This window comes from Ctenocephalides felis, unplaced genomic scaffold (assembly GCF_003426905.1).
Source record: "Ctenocephalides felis isolate EL2017-DRISC unplaced genomic scaffold, ASM342690v1 CF-g0.4_SCAFFOLD_01886, whole genome shotgun sequence".
Classification (NCBI taxonomy): domain Eukaryota; kingdom Metazoa; phylum Arthropoda; class Insecta; order Siphonaptera; family Pulicidae; genus Ctenocephalides; species Ctenocephalides felis.
In genome coordinates this window covers 42,460,368-42,486,949 of record NW_020538040.1, presented here as the reverse complement: position 1 = coordinate 42,486,949, position 26,582 = coordinate 42,460,368, and the positions used below count along the sequence as shown (strand labels likewise).

General features: G+C 28.7%; 2 protein-coding genes and 2 non-coding genes across 4 annotated transcripts in view; 2 read left to right on the top strand and 2 right to left on the bottom strand.

Annotated features, from left to right (window-relative positions):
• Positions 1-394, top strand: part of LOC113374989 — a 13,362-nt gene extending 12,968 nt beyond the window's left edge. Inside the window, exon 7 of the mRNA XM_026614944.1 lies at positions 387-394. Within this exon, the coding sequence (XP_026470729.1) occupies positions 387-394 (8 nt within the window). The remainder of the gene's footprint in view (positions 1-386) is intronic.
• An 82-nt stretch (positions 395-476) lies between these two features.
• On the bottom strand, positions 477-17,711 carry LOC113374988. The gene is made up of 13 exons (XM_026614943.1): positions 17,607-17,711; positions 9,210-9,438; positions 7,916-8,084; positions 6,750-6,862; positions 6,187-6,291; positions 5,510-5,688; positions 2,890-3,140; positions 2,292-2,493; positions 1,741-1,879; positions 1,532-1,674; positions 1,237-1,437; positions 1,009-1,158; positions 477-700 (listed from the first exon to the last, which is right to left on the bottom strand). The coding sequence occupies exons 1-13, from the start codon at positions 17,635-17,637 to the stop codon at positions 477-479; spliced, it is 2,136 nt and encodes a 711-aa protein (XP_026470728.1). The 5' UTR covers positions 17,638-17,711.
• Positions 17,712-19,468: 1,757 nt separating this feature from the next.
• Positions 19,469-19,540, top strand: Trnad-guc. The gene has a single exon. It is a non-coding gene; the product is annotated as a tRNA-Asp (tRNA).
• Positions 19,541-21,973: 2,433 nt separating this feature from the next.
• Trnas-gcu lies at positions 21,974-22,055 on the bottom strand. The gene has a single exon. It is a non-coding gene; the product is annotated as a tRNA-Ser (tRNA).
• Positions 22,056-26,582: the final 4,527 nt, after the last annotated feature.

Here is a 26,582-nt window from a genome sequence, read left to right as displayed (position 1 = left end):
CAATAAACTTATGTTTCATACACGGCGCAATTGCTACATTTGTTTTATTATTTTCATTATAATTATTTACCGGGGACAGGGTAAAATATTCTTTTGGTTCAGACATTTTTCATTAAATCAAGATTTGTACTACCATGTTACTTTAAAATGTTCATTTATCTATACCGAATTTCTTGTTGATATCGTTGCGCATACAACGTTGATGTCAGTACGCATACAACGACAGATCTCTATTCACATACACGACGACTAATCACGATCGACCCGTATAGAAATGATCTCATCGAGAACCAATGACGAACAGTTCAGGCGTAACGGACCTTCGTTTTTCGCATTTGTACGGATTTACACCCTAGTCGCGCCTAAAGAAGTTTTACTTCAAAAAGTGTTGTAGGAAAGAGGAATCATTTATTTGTGATGCTATGGACCTGCCTTCGGGCAAACACTATTTATTATTTTTACATATGATTTGAGACTTACACTGGAAGTTCAACTTGTCTTGAATAGCACACATTCAGTGTACCGTATCCTTGGCCTTGAACTCTTATTTTTCTATTCTCATTACCATAGAAATAATTTGCATGAACTCGATAAAAGTTGATTCCCTCAGGTTCCACATTATCCTCAAACATAACATTTTCTCTATTTTCTCCTTGTTCCCATTTTGCATCACAATTGAAATTAATCACACGTCTGGGAACTATAATAAATTATATACAGTAAAAACTAAAATGGAGTCACCGTGTTCCTAGTAAAGCACTAAATAAGGAATATTTGCATCTTAAAGTTTAATCTAAGCAGTATTTTGAAGAACAAATTATAAAAATTTTTCTCTTTTTAAAGGATAAATCATAAATATTATTTGTTTCTTAAAGTGATGCAGTTTTAGCATATTATTGATGACCATCTTCAAATAGCATGTAATGATCATTAAATTGGAAGGTACTAAGAAATACAGAAACTGGCGTTTTAATAAAACATGAACAAATACTGGAAAACAAAACTTACTTTGTCTCATCCTTTCTAATATTGCAACAACGGATGGAGGAGTTTGATGGCTTCCACTAACTGATATTGGGAATAAGTCTTTTGTACTGTCTTTAACGAAAGTAGTAAATCTATCCAAAGAACTAGGAGATAAAACCAAAAATCGCAAATCTAAAAAATATGTTCAAAATTATTATATTTTAAAACACAATTGAAAATTGAATAGATTTAAGATGTATATATAGTTACCAGGAGATTCTTCATTGATTTTCCTCATGTGCTCTTCAGAAAAGTTTACATCAGCTTCACTCAAAGTTGCAGAATTTGCGATCAGTATTATAATTTGAGATCGTCCACCTGCTATTTTTGCTTTATGTTCATATTCCATAGAATCATAAAGTACTGGTTCCAAATTTGTTAAAATTCTCTGGATATCAAATCCAGCTGGGTCTAAAAAATAATTTAAATAATATTGATAACATAAGAGTAAAATATAAGTACATAACGTCTTGAAAGGTAATATAAAATCTATAATTATACTTACGTCTCTGATAAGTGGTTTCATTAAATTGTGCATGAAAATCGGCTGAATAATGAGTTGTGTTGACAATGATAGAAAGATCTTTGGCGTTCATAACTTTTACACTTGAACCAAATTCTCTTGCTTCAATACCATCAACCAGGAGTCTACAAGAAAGAAAAGCCTGTTTTTAGAAACGACTAATGATCATAAAATAGAATCATTAAACTTACGATAAAATTTGCACTATATCACGATAGGGCCAGGATGTGTCTAAAACTATGAGAAGCTCGGTGGAGATTCCTATATTTCTTATTTCTCCTCCAGTTACAGGATTAATCGCTCCGCATGTCAAATCATTCAAACTGCCGGCTGAAAATGAAATATAAATGGTAATATCTATTCCCATATAACAAGACATTAATATTTATTGGACGTGAATGTGATCTAGAATTACAAAAGCATGTGATTAATTTTAACTTGGATGTCGTGAATGCAAAAAATATAAATGTAGTCACTTCAATAATATTGTCTGTACTTATATATTTAGTTTTATAAAATATTTGATCAAATAATAAAAATTCAAATTTTATTTTATTTAGATTAGGCTAAACCAGAAAATAGCGACCCATATTTGACGAGATGCCTAAGAGTACACATTACAAAATATACAATACTTATTTACATCAATATTTTTGTACTAATAGTAAATTAACCATAAATTTTCAAAAAATTAACCATAAATAGAAAAGTGTGTGATACTGTAATAGTATAATATACTTACGAACGTATGATATTAATCTGTCGGCAGCTCTTTGAGCACATTCTTGAATTCTTTCTGGTAGCAAGGATGCTGTAAGTGTTATTTCTTTTTCTAAAACTGTTGCAAAACTGACAGATTGAGATCTCAGAATATCAGTCTTTGCATATTTGGGAAATAATTCGCGCCTGTAGCATGCCTTTTCTTCTCCGGAAAATACTCCGCGCTAAAATAATAATAATAATAAATATATTTTTATATTCTTATTTATATTTTTGTTAATATTAGAACTAGATGAATTAAAGTGGCTTGCTAATGAAAAACGTGTATTTGCTATTAAATGATAAATATACGCCAAAATAATCCAAAAACATTGGTATTGTTTGAAAAACTAATTTTGCCTAAACACTACTTTAAGCAATTTAGGCGTAAGTGAGATTTACGCCTTTATGTTTCAAAATTGAAAAAATTCATCATTTGCTAGCACTGTACAGATGTATTAATTAATTCTGGTACAAATGCGGTTCGTATATACAAAGCACATTCGCATTTTTCTTTAATAATCACCCTATAATTAATTTACGATCTAAATCTTTCTAACTATAATCCATTTTAAACTTACTTCACTATAGTACATGTCCAAAACCTGAGACAATTTCAAAGTATTGGCACTTGAACTCCAAGATTTGATATTTTCACCAATAATAAGACCATCCAGTCCTCCCCGTATTTCAGCATCCGTCATTTCAGATGGTTCTTGCTTGCTCAAGAAGTACCAACGAGGTACACTGGTAGAATTCCAAGCACCAGGAGCTCCAATTTCGATATTACCATCTTTATGAGCTTGGAACAACGCTGCCTCAGCAATATCACCTAAATAATAAAACATTTCACATATTACAAGATCACTCATTATTATATTATATTTTCATAAAGTAATTGAAGTCGCTAATTAGTTAACGATTCCATTGTTATGATATTTTTTTGAAATCTGTATAGATAAGCATCATAACATAATGCGTATATATAATTTATATACATCTATGTGTGTCAATGGGACTCGACCATTTTATTAGCATAAACACTATGGAGATCTCCTTATTTTAGGGACCATTAATTGACTATTTATGGTGCGAAGAGTGCAAAAATTTTTTCATAGAACATATACATATCATATTGATTATGGCAACAAAAATTTAAACTAGTGGGGCGCATGGCATCGTGCCTTAAGGCAAATTGCTGGAACTTCCCGTACCAAAAATTATTTTTTTTAAAATGATTAACATTTTTCATGCGTCTCCGTCTAACGTATAAACATTGGTACGGAACCCATAGGAATGTAAACAAAATTTATACTTATTATTAAAATCTTTATAAAATATCTGATAATTTGATGTGCATATGTCTAATGATCATTTTTGACCGCCAAATAGCACTTTTTTTACTATTTTTACTAGATCTTCAAAACCGCTAGACCTGTCTTCATAAAAATTTGATCAGTTCTTTATCTTGTTAATACAAGTAAAATGTTTTTCGAATTATTCAAATTGGACGCTACGTTCTCTTAAAAACTGAGTTACCGTTTTTGGCACTTTTTGCCCCATATCTTTGGAACGGCTAGACTTGCCTTTGCCAAAAACTAATCAGCACGTCTCCTTATCAATACAAATCGAATGTTTTTTGAATTATTCAAATCGCTTCATCCGTATTCCCGAAATCGTCGATGAAAATTTGTATCCAAACACACATAGACACTCGCACACACACACACGCACGCACACCATACATTCATTTTTTCTAAGGTATGCCAAAATGTTTAGAAGTTCTTAATACGTAAAGATATATACAAAATTTCATTTTCGATTTTTTTGCAATTACTATAACTTGCCTTATGAGAAGTTAATTATAGAACTAGGATAACGTATTACTATGTATTTTAACTTCCCGTAGAATTAGTTATAGTTATCGCAAAAAAAAACAAAAATTAAAACTTTTGCATATCTTCATGCTTTAAGGCCTTCTAAACATTTTAGTATACCTCGATATACGAGGTCTGTTCAAAAAGTACCCGGAATTTTCGTTTTTTCAAAAAAGTATTTATTTATTCGTCTACATTAATGTGGTCCCCTTCAAAGTAGTCCCCCCCAGATATAATACACTTATGCCAGCGTTTTTTCCAATTTTCGAAGCACCCTTGATATTCACTTTTTGATATGTCCTTGAGCACTCTCAGCGATTTTCTTCAATCGAGGAAAACCGCCGTCCTTTCATGGGTCTCTTCAACTTTGGGAATAGGAAAAAGTCACACGGAGCCATATCTGGTGAATTTTTGCACTTTGCAACACTTTATTTCATTTTTTACGCAAAATTTAATACAAATTCTTTGACTTTTCAATTCTTCCATTGTAAAAATCGCCGAGCTCAGAAAAACACGTCGAACCTTAGCGACTACCACAGACAAAGTAAACAGTGAATATAGCTGAAAATTTCATCATACTTTAGGGGCATGTATACCAACACAATAAAAAAAAAATTTTGACAATCAGACACTCCAGACCCGCGAAATTTAATTATTAGTAATTCCGGGTACTTTTTGAACACACCACGTATGTGTGTGTATATGTTTGGATACAATATTTCGTCCACGATTGCGGGCGCATGGAACAATCGATTTGAATGATCCAAAAACATTCGATTTGTTTTGACGGAGGTGATGTGACGATTTGATAAAGGCAGGTTCAGCAGTTTCAAAAGTACGGGGCTATAAGTGCAAAAAACGGAAGTTTTTGAGAAAACGGAGCATCCGATTAAGATAATACAAAAACATTTTACTAGTAAACAAAATTCAAATTATAAGATTGTTATAGATGTTAACAATATGCAAAATACTAAAAAATTAGATTTTGTTTTTTTTATTTCAATTTTTTTAGAACATTCAAAACATTGCAAAATTTTCAAAAATATAACATTTTTCAAAAATATCGAAAATAATTCGGATTTTAAAAATTCTAAAGCTCACTGATATGTACATATAATTGGAATAAAGAATTATAGCGTTGTAAATCTATTGTTTATTGTTTGTGTTTGGTTCGATCACTTTTTAGAAATATGAGAAAAGCAGTACTATGACGACAACGAAATATGTCTCATAAACCTTGGTGATGACTCCGATACAAATTAATATCATTGTAATATATATATATATATATATATATATATATATATATATATATAATGCTTACCGACTAAAGTCGCTGCTAATAAATTATCGATTGATGTTGCAATTACTGTAGGATTTCCTGCTCCGTCCCGAGCATTTGGGTTTGAGGAAGCTGCTAACACATTTCTAACCGTAACCTTCTGCCTTTCCAAACCAGCTGCTATTCCCGAGAGCAAAACACCAGCAGAAACTGAACCCCACCTTGAAATATCAGAGAATTTAATAAAATTGAAGAACTATTCTTAATTTTTGCTTTTGAAAATGAAAGCCTTTGTTAGTTAGTACAATAAAGTAAAAAAAAATATGTTTACACTAGTAACTCGTTTATAAATGTTTTATTTATTTTATTTTTATTTATTAACTTAATGAATCTTTTAAAAATGATACATACTTTATCGTAAGTGTATCGTTTTATTTGCAAAATAGATAAGTTGAATTGTATAAAGGTTTAAATTTTGTATGGATTTTTATTTTTATTTTCATTTTGACCCATGGTAATCTAGATTCTCTAAAATCCACAGTATCCCTAAATTTAAAACTCAAGTAGTATTGGTAATTAAATATTTTCGGGAGTTACGTTTATACCAAATTTCAACAACTAAACAATCTAAATTAACCATGATCACTTGAATTTTCGTTACCATATTATTCATTTCTAAGTGCATATCTATTTAACAAAATATTTATTTGTTTACTTACTTTGTTCTTATGACACCAGATTCAACTGGACATTGACTAATTTGATTATTATTTCCAAATTCCTCGTATTCGATATTTTCTCGAGAGTGGCGATTGCTGCTTGATCTAAAAAAGAAAAAAACATATAATGTTTTCAAATAATCTTATCAGTACTAAGGTAAAAATACAATTTTTATATTAGTATCAGGTTTTACTCTTTACTTGTACCTTATTCCAAAAATAAGGAACCTGATTTCTCATATTTAAATTTACATAATATCATTAATACAAATAAGTTTTGTTTAGAAATTATGAATAACATCAAATATATCAAATATATTCAGAGCTCGGTTTTTGAAATATTGCTAACGCCTATTATCATTATTTTATTAAAAATTTGAACTAATGATGTAAAATGGTGGTAATGCAATTATTCAATCCAAAACCAATTTCGAAAAAAGATTAAGCTCTCTGAGAAACCTATGAGGCGTGATCGTAATGATAAAAATTGAAAAACAAAATTATTTTGTCCCGATCACTTTTAGATGCATTTAATACTAACTTAAATTATAAATTATACTTACACTTTTCGTGGAATTCTTATCGATCTATAGGGAGCAAGTTGTCCACATCTGGAACCTTCATCTCCTCGAACTTCTGTTTCAATAGATGACGAGAGCATGAAATGTAAAGAACACTGTAAAAAGAGCAAATATATATGTATAAGAAAAATTATAGGTGACTGAAACAAGAAATGTAAAAAATATTTTATTATAAGTATCTAAATAAATTAATATAAAAAAGAAAATTTTTATTTGAAATTTTTGGCATCCTTTTAGTAATTTGGGACAGCAGTCTAATGGACCGATCCTCCCGCACAACATACTAATGTTATGGCAAGGTTATGTTATGAAGAACTTTCCATATTAAATATTGACAAAAACCATGTGGTTGCTGAGCAGTCAGGCGTTCTTTCAGGTTGTCAGATAGAAAACCTAACCTAGAAACCGCACAAATGTCTAAAAACCTATCTTAGATAACAGGGTCTTTCTGACCCAGCTTCATAACATCATGTGTAAAACGCTTGAATGCACAGCAATTACATGACGCTTTGACAGTATTCAGTATGATTCATTACCATAATGTATAGAAGTTGGAGCGTAACATAATCTTGCAATAACATTGTTCTGTTGTGCGACAGAATCGGTCAATAAGCCTAAAAACCCTCAATCAATATGTCAAGATCATCCGCAGCTTCTGCTATAGAACTTCGATGATTTTCGAAATCATTTTTTTTACATCATCAACAATATATTTGTCTAGATGTTCATCTTCGGCATCTACTTAGTCATATAAAAAAAGCTTCTACCTCTTGCAAACATTTTATTTACTTATAGTTAGATTCACCGTACTTCATTGCCATCACTTGAAATTTAGAGCATTTGATTAGATTAGATTGGACGTCGAGCATAACAGAATATGGTTACTTTTTTATATTTCAAAAATATTACTAACTATGCTATGTACTTAATTAGAATTAGTTAGTTTTTTAACAAGTAAAATATTTGCTGAAGAACTGAAGACGATAGAAAAATACAAATCATCTGACAATTGCCAGTGATTAATTGAAGGTCCTATCTCTTGAAATATATAGGAATCATCCCTCATTGGATTGCAAGTAATAAATCAGTGTATTTATTTCATAAATTTCATAAATGCAAAAGTTTTACTTTTTATACAATTGTCTTACCCTTTCTATATCAGTAAGAGTATCATTAGGAAAAGGCTTGCCACTATTTGGGAGAAGTCTTGAAAAAATCAGAGCATGTTTTTCAAACTGCTGGCCTGTTGTACTATAAGGAATAACAGCACTGGAAGGAGCAACACCTTCGGCTTTTTTGATACCGTCAACTTTGAATCTGTAACATATTTACAAAAATCGGTGAGTCATAAAAAATAAAGTGAATATCTATAATCAAGAATTTGCAAAACATCGAAATTGTTTTATTAAGAAGACGCATGAAAACATGTGTTTAAGTGAGTATGATCTGATCAAATTATTCCTAATGAATAATATTATGCGTAATTTAAATATGATCAATATAGTAGATACTCTATATTTGTCTATAATATATTTTGCAAAAATTGGTGAGTCATAAAAAATAAAGGTAATATCTATAGTGAAGAATATGCAAAACATCGAAATTGTTTTATTAATAAGACGCATGAAAACATGTTTTTTCAAGTGAGTACGATTTGATCAAATCATTTCTAATGAATAATATTATGCGTAATTTAAATATGATCAATATAGATACTCTATATTTGTCTATAATATATTTTGCAAAAATTGGTGTGTCATAAAAAATAAAGTGAATATCTATAATCAAGAATATGCAAAACATCGAAATTGTTTTATTTAAGACGGATGAAAAAATGTTTTTAAGTGAGTATGATCTGATCAAATCATTCCTAATGAATAATATTATGCGTAATTTAAATATGATCAATATAGATACTCTATATTTGTCTCTATATAATATATTTTGCAGACACTTGAGCAAAAATAATTGATTTCACAATTGTATGTGACTAATGATATTGATACAAAACAAAAGATAATGATTTGATATCGATAAAGTTATCAATCACCGTTGTTTTTGAGTTCGGTTATAATTATCAAATAATGTTTTGGCATATAGTCTCAAAATTAATGGTTGATAATTTTTAGACAGATTTTTACACGTATCTAAAAAAAGATTATTTTCAGTGGAGCCAAACATAGATTTATATCAAATATTCCTTACTTACATCAATGTATGAAAATTAAAATTTAGTTTTTTTCAAATTTTTTAGGATTAAAATTTTATTATGATTTTTTGACAAAAAGCATATTTTCAGCTCCGTTGATAATTTTATTAATATAACACTAATATATGTAATTCTTTGCAAAGCTATGCGTCTTTTAAAAGTATCTATGATTATGTATAAATGATTTTGGTAAATAAATAAATATATAACTCCTTTTATTATATTTAATTTACCTATATAATAATCCTAGGACGAGTTCTCTCAAACTGAGCCTGGTTTGTTTATCACTTTCAACTTTTCTTATAAGGTCTATCAGTGTTGTTAAAGTTGCAGGCAGTCTGTTGTCTCGATCCAGAAGTTTGGGGTTTGTGTAACATTCTACCAAAGAAGCGGGTACCCTTTTCTGTGTATTTTCTTGGGCATATACTGACACTAAAATACTACAAACTACGAGGAAAATGCCTGAAATGTACAGAAAAAATATTTTTAAGAGATGAAAATAGTGGTGTGTGATTTTATGCATTATGACATAATTTTGGAATTCTTGATCAATGATGGAAATAAAAACAATGCAACAAAAATAAAACCAAAAAAAATTAATTTTAAGAAACCTGCAGTCTTGCTTTAAAATAACTGATGAACCAGATGAACCAAGTTATATGTTTACTATTTTAGCAGAGTAAGTACTACTAAGTTTGTAATGACTACTAATTTTCTATCAGAAATATCGAATAGGAAATATTAAAATTTTAATATACTATAATTTTCCAAGCTCATATGTTTATGTAACGTATCAATTAGCAATTACTTGGATTCAATTAATATAGTATAACACTAAAAAATATATGTAATATTTTTTCAGATAGTGAAAAATTTATAATTAAAAACAAATGCGTTTATCAACAGTCAGCAGCTAAGTTTTTAAATTAGTTAAAAATACTTTTTTAAATCCTCACGTTTTTAGTCTCAATTTGCTCTTGTTCAGTAGACAACTACAAAGTATAATAAAAATAATATAATGAATATTTAGATTAATCTATAAAAAATATTATACAATTATATATAAAAAATATAACAATTAATAATGCAAATTACAACGATTAAAAGTGTATGAAACTTTCAACATGAACAATACATAATATAAAGAGAACCCACACTTCAAACATTGATGATTTTTTATCATTAAAGCAATTTGCAAAGCAAAGGTCCAATTTGACTTTAGGCAATTATATCGTGAAAACCAAAATAATTGTATCACAACAAGTAACACATATCAAAGAAATAACTATCTGACTATGTTCAATAAAACTCCCAGCTAACTCATCATTCTAAAATGTTTTGTCTTTGTTGGTGTTCAAAAACATGTCACCTGGACCTTCTTAACCCATAAGCGGGGTGAAATGAGACAGCCAGTAGACGAACATATCCAACGTCTCATTATTAATTTTGAATGAATTTTACAAAAGAATAGCTACATTATTCAACCAATGCAAAATTTAAATTTTATAGATGCATTTTCTGCAGAGATAACACTGTATATAACACTGATCAGGCAATTTGTCAGAAAAATTTATCAATAGAGTTGAAATTTCTATTTCATTTATCTCTTGTAACATTGCTTTTTTAAAACTTAATTTACTTTTTTATTTACTATTTTTTATTGATTACATCTCTGCCAGGGTAAAGGTTCAGTTGGTTCTTTTTACCCCACCCACATATTATGTAAAAATACAGTTGAATCTAACTCAAAAAAATGCTTTACATCTTATAAAACAATTAAATAACGTATACTTAAAAATTATATTAAGGTCTCGTAAACTAAACAATAGAGCTCACAACTATAAAACTAATAACGAAAAGAAATATTTGTGCTAAGGATTTGGCGTTTTTCGACATCAACGTCATGAGAATCAAGGTGATGGCTGATTACGCGTAGTTTTTTCTCTATTTTCAAATATTGTTGTTAAAAAATTATCAACTTCACTCGTTTGAAATATCGGTGGTGAAGCTTTTTACTCTCAGATCTTCAAGTTCCGCTCTACCTTATTTAATTAAACTTTTAATAAACGAAAAACAGTTTGTCGATCCACTAGTTATACTACATACAAAGTATCAAACTACATATTTTGATTTACTGACTTATTGCTCTATCGAAAAATGCAGAATAAAATATCATAAATAGTGAAAAAAAAATGAGATTGTGTATTGTTTTGTGAAATTAGTTTTGTACGTCTAAAAGTTGTAACTAAATGCAAAATTTCAGTATTATTCAATAAAATATTTCTTAGGATTCTTATCACCCCTTCGATGATGATTTGCAAAAGATAAACTTTGCAAATAAGCGATAGATAACTTACTGAGGTCGTAATCGCTTGTGTAAACTATAATATAATATTTTATTCCCTCAGTGAGTCATTTCGACTCGTGGTCGTTTTTCTCTTTGTATGAATAACACAAAAATCGCATGCGATAATGTGAGATGCGATTCAATATTTTACACAATGGGCGGACAGGACCAATGTTCAAATCATACAATTTTCAGAATCAATTTGGTGAGTCATAGAATTCTGTAAATTGAAAATGTGTTTGCGTATTTTGTAATTCAAACAAATAACAGAATACAATAAATAAATCTGAAATTAATATACGAGAGTAAGTCAAAATGTGATAAACTAACATTTTTTTAATTTAATATTTTTAACTTCCCGTAGGGTAAGTTATAGTAATCGCAAAAAAATCGAAAATGAAAATTTTTATATATCACATTTTGTCTCTATTCAGTTAAAGCAGTACGATTGCTGTAAAAAAGTTCAGAATTGTCAAAATATGTCAAAATACAGAAAAAAGTAATTTTTTGTCAAAATAGTTTTTCAAAAATCTAATTTTTTCGAAATAATTTTTTTTCAAAAATGTTAATCGTTTTTAAAAAAACAATAATAATTTTTGGTAAGAGAAGTTCCAGCAATTTGCCTTAAGGCACGATGCCATGCGTTTTATTTTGAAGTGAACCACATAACATATTTATTATAAATGTGTTGAAAAAAAGTCAAAGACTATATCAAATTGATTAGAAGAATAAGTGAGTTCCTCTGTACAAATACAAATAAATTGAAAATGAACAAATTAAAAACTTTGTTTATGGTAATATTAGCTTATTCTATCATATAGGTTATTTTAGCTCGTCTATTTCTGGTCAAATCTTGTTTACGCCCTTGTCAGATAATATTTTAATGATTGTAATATTGTGGTTTTCTTTTTTATATAGCCAAATTAGGCTATATTTTAAGTAACTCTTCAACAATTCAATAACTATTGGTAGTAATTATTTATTTGTAGCTCGTGAAAAACCGCTGAATGTTTGTAAGGGAGAATAAAGGAGCATTTCCATCAAAACGTAGTTTTATTTTAAAATCTGATTTTTGTTCAAAACTATCCGTATGGTAAAAATGAGAAAAAAATCCTAAAACGATTTGAAAGTTCAAAATCAAAATTTTGAAATATATCAGATAACCTTAGCAAAGTCGTTTCTTCCCAATTTTTCATAAAAATTGTTTAAGTACTTCCCAAATCGCTAAAGCTTGCAATATGTAATTAATTCTAGGATTTAAATCTTTAACAGTCACTGGTTTCGGTAATTAACGTTTGTTGCAATTTAATAAATTATCTATTTTTTTTAAAAGTATCAGCAGAAAATTATGTTTTGTAGTTCTTGCAGAAGGTTCTAATCATTTCATCTAATAATTTGCTTTACACTAAATTACTCAAGACTATCAGTCAAAAATTGATAAAATAAAAGGGAAATAATCTACGTTTTTTTCTACATCTCACTCTACTAAAAAAAGTACATTTGCATATTTTCAACATACAATACCTCGTGTCTTTTCCTTAAAAGTTGAAATTAGTATATTAGTACATTTTTATGTAAGGACTTCGAAATGGTGTAATCCCTTAAATAATAGAGAGTAGACGATTTTGTGGCCAAACCGAAATTATCATATAATAAAGATGCAATTGTTTTATTATTTTGATAATAAATAATAAGAATTAACTAACTATTGCAGACTTGCAATAAAATTTATTTAAAAAAATATGTTTGAGCAGCAATTAAAACAAACTTATACTTGTCTTCAACAAAGTTTTTTAGAGAAGGTGATCTTAATTGTCTATATTTTGATTTTTGTTTATTAGAAGACAATCGAAATACAAGTATACGAACCAATAAAATATCAAAAGACAAAGATATTTTCAGAAGCTTGCCCCATTGTTTCTTTTAATGGTGAATATATATTTTAACTTATTGCAGCAATGTCGGAAAGAGATATTTGCACATTAAAACATATATTGATCTTTATTTCTCAATTAATGTGGATAAGACTGGTTCAAATAAGCACAATCAAATAAACTGACAATATCTTCAACAAATAAGTCTATAAATTATACACATCACTGATATATTTTTAATTTTATTTGAACATTTATTGATTTTTAAGTAAATTTTAAAATTTTCAAAAGTTTTCTATAAATGATTATTTAGCAAATAGAAAAATTATTTTACAAAATTGCAAATATAAGTATATTAATGCTCCATGCATAATATCAATCATAATTAGACGCAAAAGCTTTCAAGTACAAAATATTTAAAATATTTCATTGTAGTATGAATCATCCAAAAATTCAATGAAAAGAGAGGAAGTCAAACGAGATTTTTCTTGTTGACCTGAATTATTTGAAATTCTTCTGTTACATGAATCACCATAAGCGGCTAAATGCCTGAAAACTGATTCATATCTACAACAGTGAAAATTGCCCTAAACTATGATAACAATTGTACGAATGATAAGGCGGACTTTGTTGACATAACGGCTTCAAATGCCATACATGTTGGAGATGTGATAAACAGACCGAGTTTTTTTTAAAAAAAAAACAGATATTAAAAAATATTATAGCAACAATCAAGATCTTACGTCCTATAAGCTGTTGGGCTCAAACTTCTCCTTAGGTCATGTTTTTAGTTGGTAACCCAACGGTTGATCCATCCATATTTGATAATTTTATTATTATATTTTATCTAATAGGGCTGACTAATTATTCAATTTGGAGTAGCGAAACCTGGTAAGAGCTATTTTCACTTAACAAAAATTGATAGTAATATATTATAATAATAAAATAATAACATGCCATTCTGATCTCAAATTATTTCATAAACTCTCGTTTCTTCGTTATTGAAGAGTTTTTCACTTGAAATATTAAAATCATTATGACAAATCAATATCAGAAAATTTATTTTTGATTCACATACAATTGATTCAGTTTGAGTGTGGCATTTTATTTTTTCATATGAATTTTGTTTTAATGTATATATTTTTCTCGTGTTTTTAGCATTGAATTATTTTTTGAAATTGTATAAGCATATGTATCTGCCACTATTCACTTAAGGTTTTATTAATTTATAGTTTATAGTTCGTTTAAAGATAACGGAATTAACTCACTAAATAACGAAAAATATTCATCATTGAACTAGTAAATTTTCTGTGCATATGAGAATAAATATACCGTGTATTTGAATTAAACAAGTATTTAAGTTTATTTAATTAAGTTTTTATTTATTAACTTCCCGTAGGGTAAGTTATAGTAATCGCAAAAAAATCGAAAATGAAAATTTTTATATATCTTTACGTTCCAGAGGTTTCTGAATATTTTGGCATACCTTAGAAAAAATGGATGTATGTGTGTGTGTGTGTGTGTATGCATGTGTGTGTATGTGTGTGTGCGTGTGTGTGTGTGCGGATACAAATTTTCGTCGACGATTTCGGGAACACGGATGAAGCGATTTAAATAATTCAAAAAACATTAGATTCGTATTGATAAGGAGACGTGCTGATTAGTTTTTGGCGAAGGTAGGTCTAGCCGTTCCGAAGATATTAAGCAAAAAGTGCCAAAAACGGTAATTCAGTTTTTAAGAGAACGGAGCGTCCGATTTGAATAATTCAAAAAACATACGAAAACAGCAGGTCTAGCGGTTTCGGAGATCTAGTAAAAAAGGTAAAAAAAAATGACATCTGGCGGTCAAAAATGATCATTAGACATATGCACATCAAATTATCAGATACTTTATAGAGATTTTAACAATAAGTATAAATTTTGTTTACATTTCTATGGGTTCCGTACCAATGCTTATCCGTTAGACGGCGGCGCGGCGCTTACGCGCTTCGATTTTTCGTCTCTATGCAGTTAAAGCAGTACGATTGCTTTGAAAAAGTTCAGAATTTCCAAAATATTTCAAAATACACTTTTCTTCAAAAAGTATTTTTTTCAAAAAAAGTAAATTTTTGTCAAAAATTTATAGTTTCTCAAAAATCTATTTTTTAGAGTAATTTTTTTTCAAAAATGTTAATCTTTTTAAAAAAAAATAATTGTTGGTACGGGAAGTACCAGCAATTTGCCTTAAGGCACGATGCCATGCGCCCCACTAGTACCCATTCTTATTTAAGTTTAAAATATCCAGTGATGCTTTTGAAAATATTGGTTAAGTTAGATTTTTTTGATCTGTTTAATCTTCACCCGAAAAGGACAAGACCCACTACCACATGTCACAACCGTACCCAACGCAACTTTTAAAAACAAATCTTCGTTATGACTTAGCTGAGTTATCTACGGTTTTGCTTTTTTCTCTTGGACCCTATCTCAAAATCAGTATATTTTAGCTGTTATGACGACTACCGTACCCTGGCATAACCAATGCTTAATTCAAGTGAAAAACACGTTTTATTATATTTGAAATGAAGATTTCATAAAATTATCATATTTTTCGAGAGTGTTAAAGAATTTTCCGAACATTACATCAAGTTATTTTAAAAGTTTTACTTATTTTTAGTGACGTAATATCTATTTGTTAAGGCATGAGCACCTGCGGATTGAGTATATATGATACAATTTTATCAAGGTAGATAACGAGTTGTAATACGGCGGTATAGATTGCAATGAAAATTGTAAAATCTACGAGAATATTTCATATTTCAAGAAAATGATAAAGTTTACTACGTTAAGTTCACAGAATTCCATATAAACATTATCCTCCTGATTCCATATACAATGTGTATAACATACTTATTAAAAAATCATCATTATTGTAATAGTTTTTTTTTTAAATTTCATATATAGGACAGTTAAGATAAAGTATAATAAAATCTGATGAAAAAAAAAATTCATCTTCTTCTCATCTGTCAGGCAATAATTTTGTATAAAATACATAATTTCTTCATACGCATCCATAATTTTCTCATACAGGGTAGAGCGGGGCACAAAAGTCCAATTTGACTCGGAGCAATTATATTGTGAAAAGCAAACCAATTATGTCACAACAAATAACACATATCAAATAAACAACCTTATGTTCACAAAAACTACCAGCTAATTGAATATTGTAAAAAAATTTTTCTTTGCTATTTTTCATAAAAAATGTCACCTGGTTCATTTTACCCCATAGGCGAAATAAAATGAGACGGGCACGGGGCAAACAGGTCAAATATCTTATTTTTAATTTTATAAGAATTTGACGAAATAATAGCAGCATTATTCAACTAATGCAAAATATAAATTTCATGGATACATTTTTTACAGAGATATCACTGTATATAACCTTGATCTGGTATTTCGTCAAAAATAATCATCAAAAGAGTTAGTATAACTATTTAAATAAAAAAATACTCAGATTTCAAATTTGCCAAAAATATACGATTTGCCCTAAGAAATAACATTTATGTGAATGTGTAGCATTGTGGATTAATAACATTATTGCATTGTGGATTACTAACATTATTGCTAATAATTTATTTTGTATTTGTTTTGAGAATGTTCATAAATTTTTATGCAAATTTAAAATAAAAATTGTCATAATTAGTCAACAAATTTACACTAACTTCCCCAAAAAAGTTAAAAAAATATACATGAAAACGCGACTTGTTTTTTCAGGGTTGAGTATTTTTACATTCTATCATTAGACATAATTACTTAAATCAAAATTTCGTTTATATAAGAAATATGCCATCTATGGATTTATGGGTCAATTAATTTGGGAATTGGGCCACTAATGACGATATTTACAGAGGAATTAGATGGATCACAATTTCACATATCTACTCAAAAATTTAAATTGGAAGCAAATTGTGGTTCTATACTTTTTCCTTCAATAGAACTGTGTATTTGAAAAATAGAAAATATTAATTAAAAATATTTGCTCTTTTAAAACAGAACTCTATTTTACATACGATTTTCGAATTGCATGCCATTTATTTTTAGAACTCTGTACTTGTCAGAAATAACTATTGTGATACGAATTCATAGCAAAATGAGAACAATATTTTGGAATAAGGTAAGAATTTGATTCATTGGGTACCAAATTTTAATTTTGACGCATCTCTACTTGACCTACTTAGTAAAATTATTTCTTTGCTTCTATAAAGGATTTATGTCAACACTATCCAAACATACACAAATACACATGGAGGCAAGAACATTATATATTCAAAATATCCCAAAATCAATGAATTCAAAATGTAGAATCAGAAACTATACACAGTGTGAGATCTAGCTCGAACATGTTATTCAACTTGGATCAACTTATATTTTACCTTTTCCTAGCACAGAATTAGTTATCCACATTTTGTAGCACTTGAATTAAACAATTACAAATTATGCACATAGGACATTAATAATATATTGCGATTCTTTACAACACTGATCAAAGTATGAAATGATAAAACATTATTCTAGTTCAACCTGTATCATGAAACTAATGTGAATGATAAGATAACTAATAACCTGATAACCAAAACCAAGCCCAACGTGTAGTAAGTGAAGGCAAAAATTGTATTTCTGATACCAGACATTTTTTTAGGATTATGATTTGACTTGTAAAATGATGTGTAATAATGATAAGTGACAAACGATCACAAGAAATAAGTTTATTTTCTTGTTATTTAATTAGTCATTTCAGCTAAAATATGATCGATTTTGTTTTTTTTGAAGAGAGGTAATTTTGTAAAGAAATATTTTGACTGAACTAGAAAATCAGTGTCACCTCCATCAAGAGCCACAACACACGTTTATATTATTATAACTGTTTATACACTTAAAAAATATTGGAAGTAGTATTTAGTTAAACTTGTATTTAGACATAATAAAATCGAAAAATAAATTTCAAAATTTGCTCAGCTATTCCGTTATTAATAATTAATTCTTTTACGTACACAGGTTTTATCTTTTTAAAGTAGGAGTTAAAATAAAGTATAAGAAATTATACTAAATTTGAGTATTAATATGAATATTAATTTTACAATTTCAGTAAAAAAAAATTATACTAAAATTAAGTATTAATATAGAGCTTCTATTATATATTATACATATTAAAATTTATTAATATTAGTATATCAATATATTAACCCTTTCGACTCGGATGCCGCCGGCAAAATTCATATAAATCTCGATTTTAGCGAATGGAAAGAGTTAAAGAATACTATTTCTGTAAAAATGGTAAGATTATATTTTTTTGTAAATATTGGCTAATTTGTAATCATCGGTTAAATAGAAAGTTAAATAGAAAAAAAAATTAAAACAGGATTTGCAAATTACATAAATTCAGTACACTTAAAAAGACTTGAAGTTACAAGTTCGTAATTAAATTGAATTGCTTTTTTTTTAAATCGTTTATATTAAGAATAAATAAATTTAAAATAATTACTGTTATCACTCATATATTAAAACAAAAGCTTTGCTTCTTTAATTGGCCAGCTTAAAATAAAAGTGGGTGGAAATGTAGATCAGTTTAAAAAATAAGGCTAAAATGGTTTATGTACAATTTAGTATAAAATTGACTAGTGGTGAAAAATTGATAAACTATTTAAAAATATTTAATAATTAAATATTAAAATTTAAATATTTTATTTAGCCGATAATTACGAATTATTGGACGACATGTTTATTTACATAAACTATATGAATTTCTAGTGCTTAAGCAATTATAATTGTTTTTTATTTATAACAATACAACTTCGAGATAATTTTAAAAATAAAATATTGATATACTACCAACTTTTCTGAACTGTAAGGCAAAGTAAATAAGTAGCAAATTGATATGATAAATATAAACAAATGGTTTTGTTCATATTATTCCGTATATTATATATCTTTATATTTGTTAAATTTTTATTTAGTTTTGTTTATTTCTTTAAAAAATATACTTATGCCTAATGTCTAATTATGACATTAAATAGAAAAAATATTAAATTTTAAACCCTTTCCACTCGCAAATTGCGAGATTCATATGTATTTTGCCGCCCAAGCGGTGGGCATCCGAGTGGAAAGAGTTATATTTTATTAATGCTATAACTAAAAATATAAATTATAGCATTAAATAGGAAATGTTAGTATTAATTTTCAGAATATTTTATTGCCTGCCGGCTTAGATATGCAGTTTACGAGTATCACACACATGTCCTCGGTAGTATAGTGGTCAGTATCCCCGCCTGTCACGCGGGAGACCGGGGTTCGATTCCCCGCCGGGGAGGATATTTTTTATTTATATTTTTTGATAGAATTTGTTTTTTTATGTAAAATGAAACGACCTGTATTTTTTTTAACAATTCTTATAGCAATTTTATAACTTCTATAAACAAATTCATAATTCTATAAATTGAACTAGTGGGGTGTATGGCATGGTGCCTTAAGGCAAATTGCTGGAACTTCCCGTACCGTAACGAAATGTTTGAGGAATACTGAATGTTTTCAAATAGATTATTATAAATATTGTAACATTGTTTAATATTTATAATAATTATCTAAACTGAATTGCAAATTTAAAATTATTTGTTTAAGTTATATTAGAACTTTAGTCAGAATAAAAATAAAATCTGAATTATTTTCGATATACAAAATAAACTAAAAAAAAAAAATCCAAAATCAATTATTTTGTTAAGGCAAGCAGAACGTTCTTTGAATCATTTGAATCGGACGCTTAGTTCTCTCAAAAACTGCCATTTTTTACATATTTAGCTCCGTATCTTCGAAATGGCTGGGCGTGCGTTTGCCAAAAACTAATCACATCTTCTTCCAATCATTACTAATTGAATGTTTTTTAAATCATTCAAATCGGATACTTCGTTCTCTCAAAAAGTCGATTTCTATTTTTTGCACTCTTTGCTCCGTATCTCCGAAACGGCTGGACCTACCTTCGCCAAAAACTAATCAGCTCTTTTCCCTATCAATAGGAATCGAATGTTTTTTGAACCATTCAAATCGGTTGATCCGTGCGCCCGCAAACGTGACTGTAAATTTGTATCCATACATACACACACACACATCCATTTTTTCTGAGGTATGCCAAAATGTTCAGAAACCTTCAAAAAAAAAAAGAAATATGTAAAAAGTATGTTCTTCTTCGTATGTATTTTATTAAATTTTAATTAAAAATTTGCCCGAGGGCAAATTTCTGGAACTTTTCGTACCGTAACTTGAAATGTTCAAGAGCTCAGAAAAAAAAAACATTCATGGTGAGTATTTTGAATGTTTTTTTTTTGATTTTTGAAAATTTTTAAAAATTTAAGTATTGAAAAAATTGCCTGTTTTGAAAATACTAATATCTCTTGAAAAGTGTGTGATATCCATGATTTATACTGTCGAAAATATCTTTTATTTAAAAAAAAATTTTTGTATCTTCGAAACCGCAGAACCTGCCTTTGCAAAAATTCTTCATTATGATGCCAATACAAGTAAAAAGTTTTCTGAATCATTCAAATCGGATGCTCCGTTCTCCCAAAAACTTAATTGCCATTTTAATGCACTCTTTGCTTCGTATCAACAGGAATTGAGTTCTTTTTGAATAATTCAAATCTGTTAATCCGTGCTTCCGAAAACGTGGACGAAAGATTGTATCCATATATACGGACATATACACACATGCATTTTTTTTAGTTGTAAGGTATGTCAAAATGTTCAGAAACCAGTGAAGCGTAAAGAAAATTTTATTTTTGGGAAGTTTATAACGTAAATGTTATTAATAAAATATGTATATATAAAATATGAAAATTGTTTCATAATCTCTCATACCAGACACGTCTGTAATAGTGTAATAATATATAAATAATAAATAAAAAAAAAATATTAAAATTAAATATATTATTCCATATAAAAAAAAGGATTATTAAAATTTTATATAAAAGGTACTACCCAAAGCAGACCGACCCTGTAAGCTGAGATTATCAGCTCTAACTCGATTCAGGAAAGAATAGTGCGAAAGATTTTGCATTGCCATTGCACACCGCATTACCCAAAATGGGCTATTGAGTTGGAAACATATTTGAGATCTATACTTTCAAGTAAAAATGGACATGGCTGCTGCACGATGTTAGGTTGTTCAAAGCACGATGTTAGGGGTTCAAACTCACGACCCTGTGAGCTTAACCATTACACCACAAAAATTTTATATATAAATATATTATTTAATGAAAAAATATGAATATAAATTACTAAAAAAATTAATATTATTAATAAAAAAATTAGAATTATTAGAGAAATATTTTATTACATATAACTAGTGTGTTTGAGTCTACATGTAAGTGCATGTGCGGGCGTATGTATGTACGAGTGTATGTGTAGGTGCCCGTATGTGTGTTTGTATGTGCTTGTAAAAGCAGCATAGTTTAACATTATTATGTTTCATTACTATATAATTAACTGTATATAGCCAATTGACGTATAATAAATAAATAAATAAATAAATAAATAAATAATCTACAATTAAGAAATTTAGATTTAATTTTTGCAAGCGGGCGCAAAGAATTAAAATGCACGATCTATGAATTAAAATGCACGCTCTATTAAACTGCTAAATTTAGTTTATAGCATAAACAGAAAGGTTCTCAAATGTAATAAAATATGTTAATTAATTCAAATAATATATATGTATTTTATTTAGTATTAAAATATGTTTGTAAAACTACTTCGACGAGGATGGGATTCGAACCCACGCGTGCAGAGCACATTGGATTAGCAGTCCAACGCCTTAACCACTCGGCCACCTCGTCACACGGAAATCTGACTACACGAGGCATATAGGAGCTACGTGATCCTAACAAAATACGACTAAAATGCAACTATAGTCGAAAATTAATTAAATTTAATTATTATTATAGTTGCAAAATTAAAAGATTTTACTACTATATAAGAGTGGTTTAAATTGATTTGATACGATCCAAAATAAAAATTGTTGCACATAATTTTCTAGAATTAGTTTAAGTAAACAATTCAAAGAATCTATATGATAAAGGTAATGAAAAAATGTGTATATATAGCAGATAAGTTATCAAACTTATCAATCAACTTATCAATTGTGTGTTTTAATAAGAATATTGCGCATCATAATATTGTAGTGAATATTCGAACCTTTCAAATTAATTTTTCGTACTGCTAAAGAGATGACACAAGTATATGAAGTATATAAATTGTAATTTGTATCAGTTCAGAAAATGTGTATTGCCCGATGTGATAAAAAAAAACAAACTAAGAATCCGAACTAGTAGTGCACGGCATTGTGCCTTAAGGCTAATTATTGGAACTTACCGTACCAAAAGTAAGTTTTAAAAAAACTTTGCATTATTTTTATATTTTGATTTTTTATTGAAAATAACGGCTGGACGTTTTTTAACTTCCCGCAAGGCAAGTTATAGTAATCACAAAAAAATCCAAAATGAAAATTTTTATATATCTTTACGTTTCACAGGTTTCTGAACATTTTGGCATACCTCAGAAAAAATGGATGTGTGTGTGTGTAAGTATGTATGGATGAAATTTATTGTCCACGTTTTCGGGCGCGCAGATCAACCGATTAGAATGGTTCAAAAAACATTCGATTCCTATTGATAGAGAGATATGCTGATTAGTTTTTGGCAAAAGCAGGTCTAGCCGTTTCGAGATACGAAGCAAAGAATGCAGAAAATATAAATCGAGTTTTTGAGAGATCAGAGCATCGGATTTGAAAGATCCAAAATACATTCAATTCGTAATAACAGGGAGAAGTGGTGATTATTTTTGGCAAATGCAGGTCCAGCGGTTTCAGAGATACAGAGCTAAATGTGCAAAAAATGGCAGTTTTTGAGAGAACAAAAGGTCCGATTTGAATTATTCAAAGAATTTTCTGCTTGTTTTAACAAAATAATTGCTTTTGAAAAAAAAATTTTTGTTTCAATTTTTTTTCAAAAAATATTTTTTTTTGTATATCGAAAATAATTCAGATTTTAATTATAATTCTGACTTAAGTTCTAATATACTTTATAACAAGGAATTTCTTCTTTAAAGCTAGTTTCACGATTTTTCTTGGAGAAGACGTCTAAAAACCATATGAACTTGGCATTTTGCCTTAAGGAAATTTGCGTGGATTTTCCTAAACGTGTTAAAAATCGATAAGAATTGCATTTTAGCAACATTTAAAATTATTACTTCTAACTTGAACGATTTTTATCATTAAATCACATTTTGTAGGCCCATAACATTTTAGGATTTTTATCAAGACCATAAATTCTGGGGCACATCCTGTCATAAAATAGAAATGTTATGTTAACGCTTGTTATGGGTCTATCTTCGTATGAAATGGTAGTAAGAACTGTCAAAAACTATGTATTTGCTGTGCGATCACGCGTTTTACACATAAAACCTAACTTTACATATGTGTTAACAATAAGACATCAGAAAGATGCACTTATGAAAAAATTGTTATATGACGAGTGAAGCGCCTGATGGCACAGCAAATATATATTAACTTATTTTTTAACAGTTCTTACTACTAATTTATACGCAAATTGACCCATAACATAGCGTTACTATAATATTTCTATGTTATCGAAGAATTGGCTCCTTTATCGCTATGAAAATTTGCATTTAAATCGACAAAAAATTCAAACAATTGATTGCGGATAAATTAATCTGATCATCTGATCTGATTAATTTGATTGATATTTTTTGAAAAGTTCAGAATTTTTGACGAAAGGAGAATATTTCTTTAATACTGTAAGTTTCGTTTGAGTATAAAAATATTTAATATCACTTTTTTTATAAAGTCGTAAATTTTACCTTATCAATTTATCCTTTAGCTAGATCTAGTCCTTCTATGGTAAGAAAGTGGTTCAGCAACAACTGGTTCCGGTTTCGAGATCCTCCTCGGCCAGTCTTGATATCAAGCAGTAGTGATACCAGATTCTTAATTGAGATTGCAGATCTGAAAACGATAAAAAGTGAAAAGATCTTTTCGGATGCTTTACTGTAATATATAATCAGTTTTTGTAATAATACTAAGTTCATTGTTTTTAAAATTTCTTCGTTTACGAGCATTGTTGGTTGAGTGCACTCCAATATCTTTCAAGAAAAGATATGTCGAAGATTCAAGTAAACATTAAATTTTTATTACACATATTAATCTTTTCACAGTTAAAGTGTTCCTCTACAAAACCTCATGGTTTAAAGTTTATATTTGTAATTTCCAGCTCATTGGCCAGTAAGTATGTTACAGAACGAAATATTTGGGTTGGAAATACGATTGATAACGTATAAAATGGTACATTAACTTTTCGCACGCGAAATCCCATTTGATGCCTAATTGACATGCAATAATTTCGAATATTTTCGATTCGGATCATTAATTGAAAAAGTTCCTAAGACTTTGGGGAACTATTTATGAGCAAAACAAATACCTGTTCAAAACATTAAATTATAAATCTCTTATGAAAATAAGAGATAAATATCGTAATCGTATGTTGTAAAATTATTGTAAGCCAAAAAGATTGAGAAACACCTTGTTTATTGTGAATCAATAAACTAAATAAGTTATTATAAATAGTAATACGAAACAAAAAAAAAACTTGCAGGTCGTAGTTTGATAATTACAAGAAAACGGACGAGTCGATCTTTATTAACCCTCCGTCGGGCGCAGTCCAAGTATGTACAAAATCGGGCGCAGTGTATCTGTCAGATACAGGTTATAAATATATTGACAGGAGGCTTATAGTTTTATATATTTTTATTTAATTTGCGCTTTTACAATGCTAAATATGTATATTATGTGTAAACAAAAACAAAATATATATTAGATCAATATTATTTTTATAATATAGCAAAATATAAAAATCCGTACATGCGCTCAAAATGCTAGACGCACTAACCTTACTTTTTCTGAAATTAATAATTTAATTAATTATAAAAAAACAATTGCCAGATTTTGTTGGAATGTTTATACAAAGACTATATAAACAATTAGGACAGTAAAAACTTAGTGTTTTTTGTCATTTTGTACGTCAAATAGAATTTGGCTTAGTGCGTTTTTTTTAACAAAATTGCTACTAGCAAAATATGCGAAGTTCAAAGACAATATTATATGGACAAATAAATAGTAGACATAAAATAACGAGGCTACTGAGATATGGAGGTCTCGATGACATCAAATTATGGAGAAACATGCTAAAATGTTGGCCCTGTATCTGTCAGATCGGCTGCGCCCGACGGAGGGTTAAATAAAAACTAATCAATATGAATTCCACCAGGTGATAACACTCGAACGGTTTTTGAATTTCTAAATTTTAGAACTCTATTTAGAAATTTTTAAACTAAAGAAGTTGAGGTTAAAAATCGCAGACAATTTTTTTTGCATAATTCTGCTATTTATTTACGACTTGATGATTGTCTTGTAAAACTAATCAAGGAGAGTCCTCATCCAGTTTCTTCGAATAGGTTCTAAATAGTTCAAATCGATTCAGCCATAACATTGGTTATGGAAAATTTGGTTTTTCACAAAAAGTGAAAAATTTGGCTCACACACATACTTTTCAATTTGGGTATGAAAAACGATTTACAATGACTGACACAAAATTTAGTTATAATACAGATAACATAAATGTATAATGATATTTAATATAAACCAAATAAATCAGTTTGAAGTCGATTTTTTCTCCTATTAAACGTAAAAAGTTTTCGAATCATTTGTGCAATGGTAAAATGTTGAGAACACCAGTTATGAAAGTTTTTATATAACGTGGTTTAGTTTATAAAGGAAATTTATAATTATACTGAGTTTTGTCACGGCAGAAGTTCATTGAATTGACCCGATTGAATCTATTTCGGTTCATGTTAGTTTGAAGTGAATGCACAATATGAATGTTTTTATTCGCATCGATAAGTTCGAATCGAAAATAAAATATTCATTGACCTAGGGCGCCTAAACACAATATCTTTAAAGCAGGGGAATATGCCGTTTCATATTTTACGTACAAGATATAAATATAATTTTAGGATAATGTAAATTTGACTTATTTTAAATAACGGCCGGGTGGTTTGAGGGCCGATTTGGCCGTAAAATAAACCAATATTATTGCAAAGCTATGTTACGTAGCAGTTTTCATATAAAGTCCTACTAAAAACTGTGAATATGCTATGTATTTGCTGTGCAATCATGCGTTTTGCGCGTAAAATATAACTTCTCTCATATGTTCTTATGCCGCATTACAATAATGCACTTATTATAAGATTATTTTTTGACATTTGAGCGTTTTCTAGTTTAGGTTAGGTTT

Coding starts and splice junctions, on each gene's coding strand:
- LOC113374988 (XM_026614943.1), bottom strand. CDS start 17,637: ATGTGGATAACTAATTCTGTGCTAGGAAAAG. Junction 6,292..6,749: donor ATAAGAATTCCACGAAAAGT/GTAAGTATAATT, acceptor TTTCTTTTTTAG/ATCAAGCAGCAATCGCCACT. Junction 1,159..1,236: donor AATCAATGAAGAATCTCCTG/GTAACTATATAT, acceptor CATATTTTTTAG/ATTTGCGATTTTTGGTTTTA.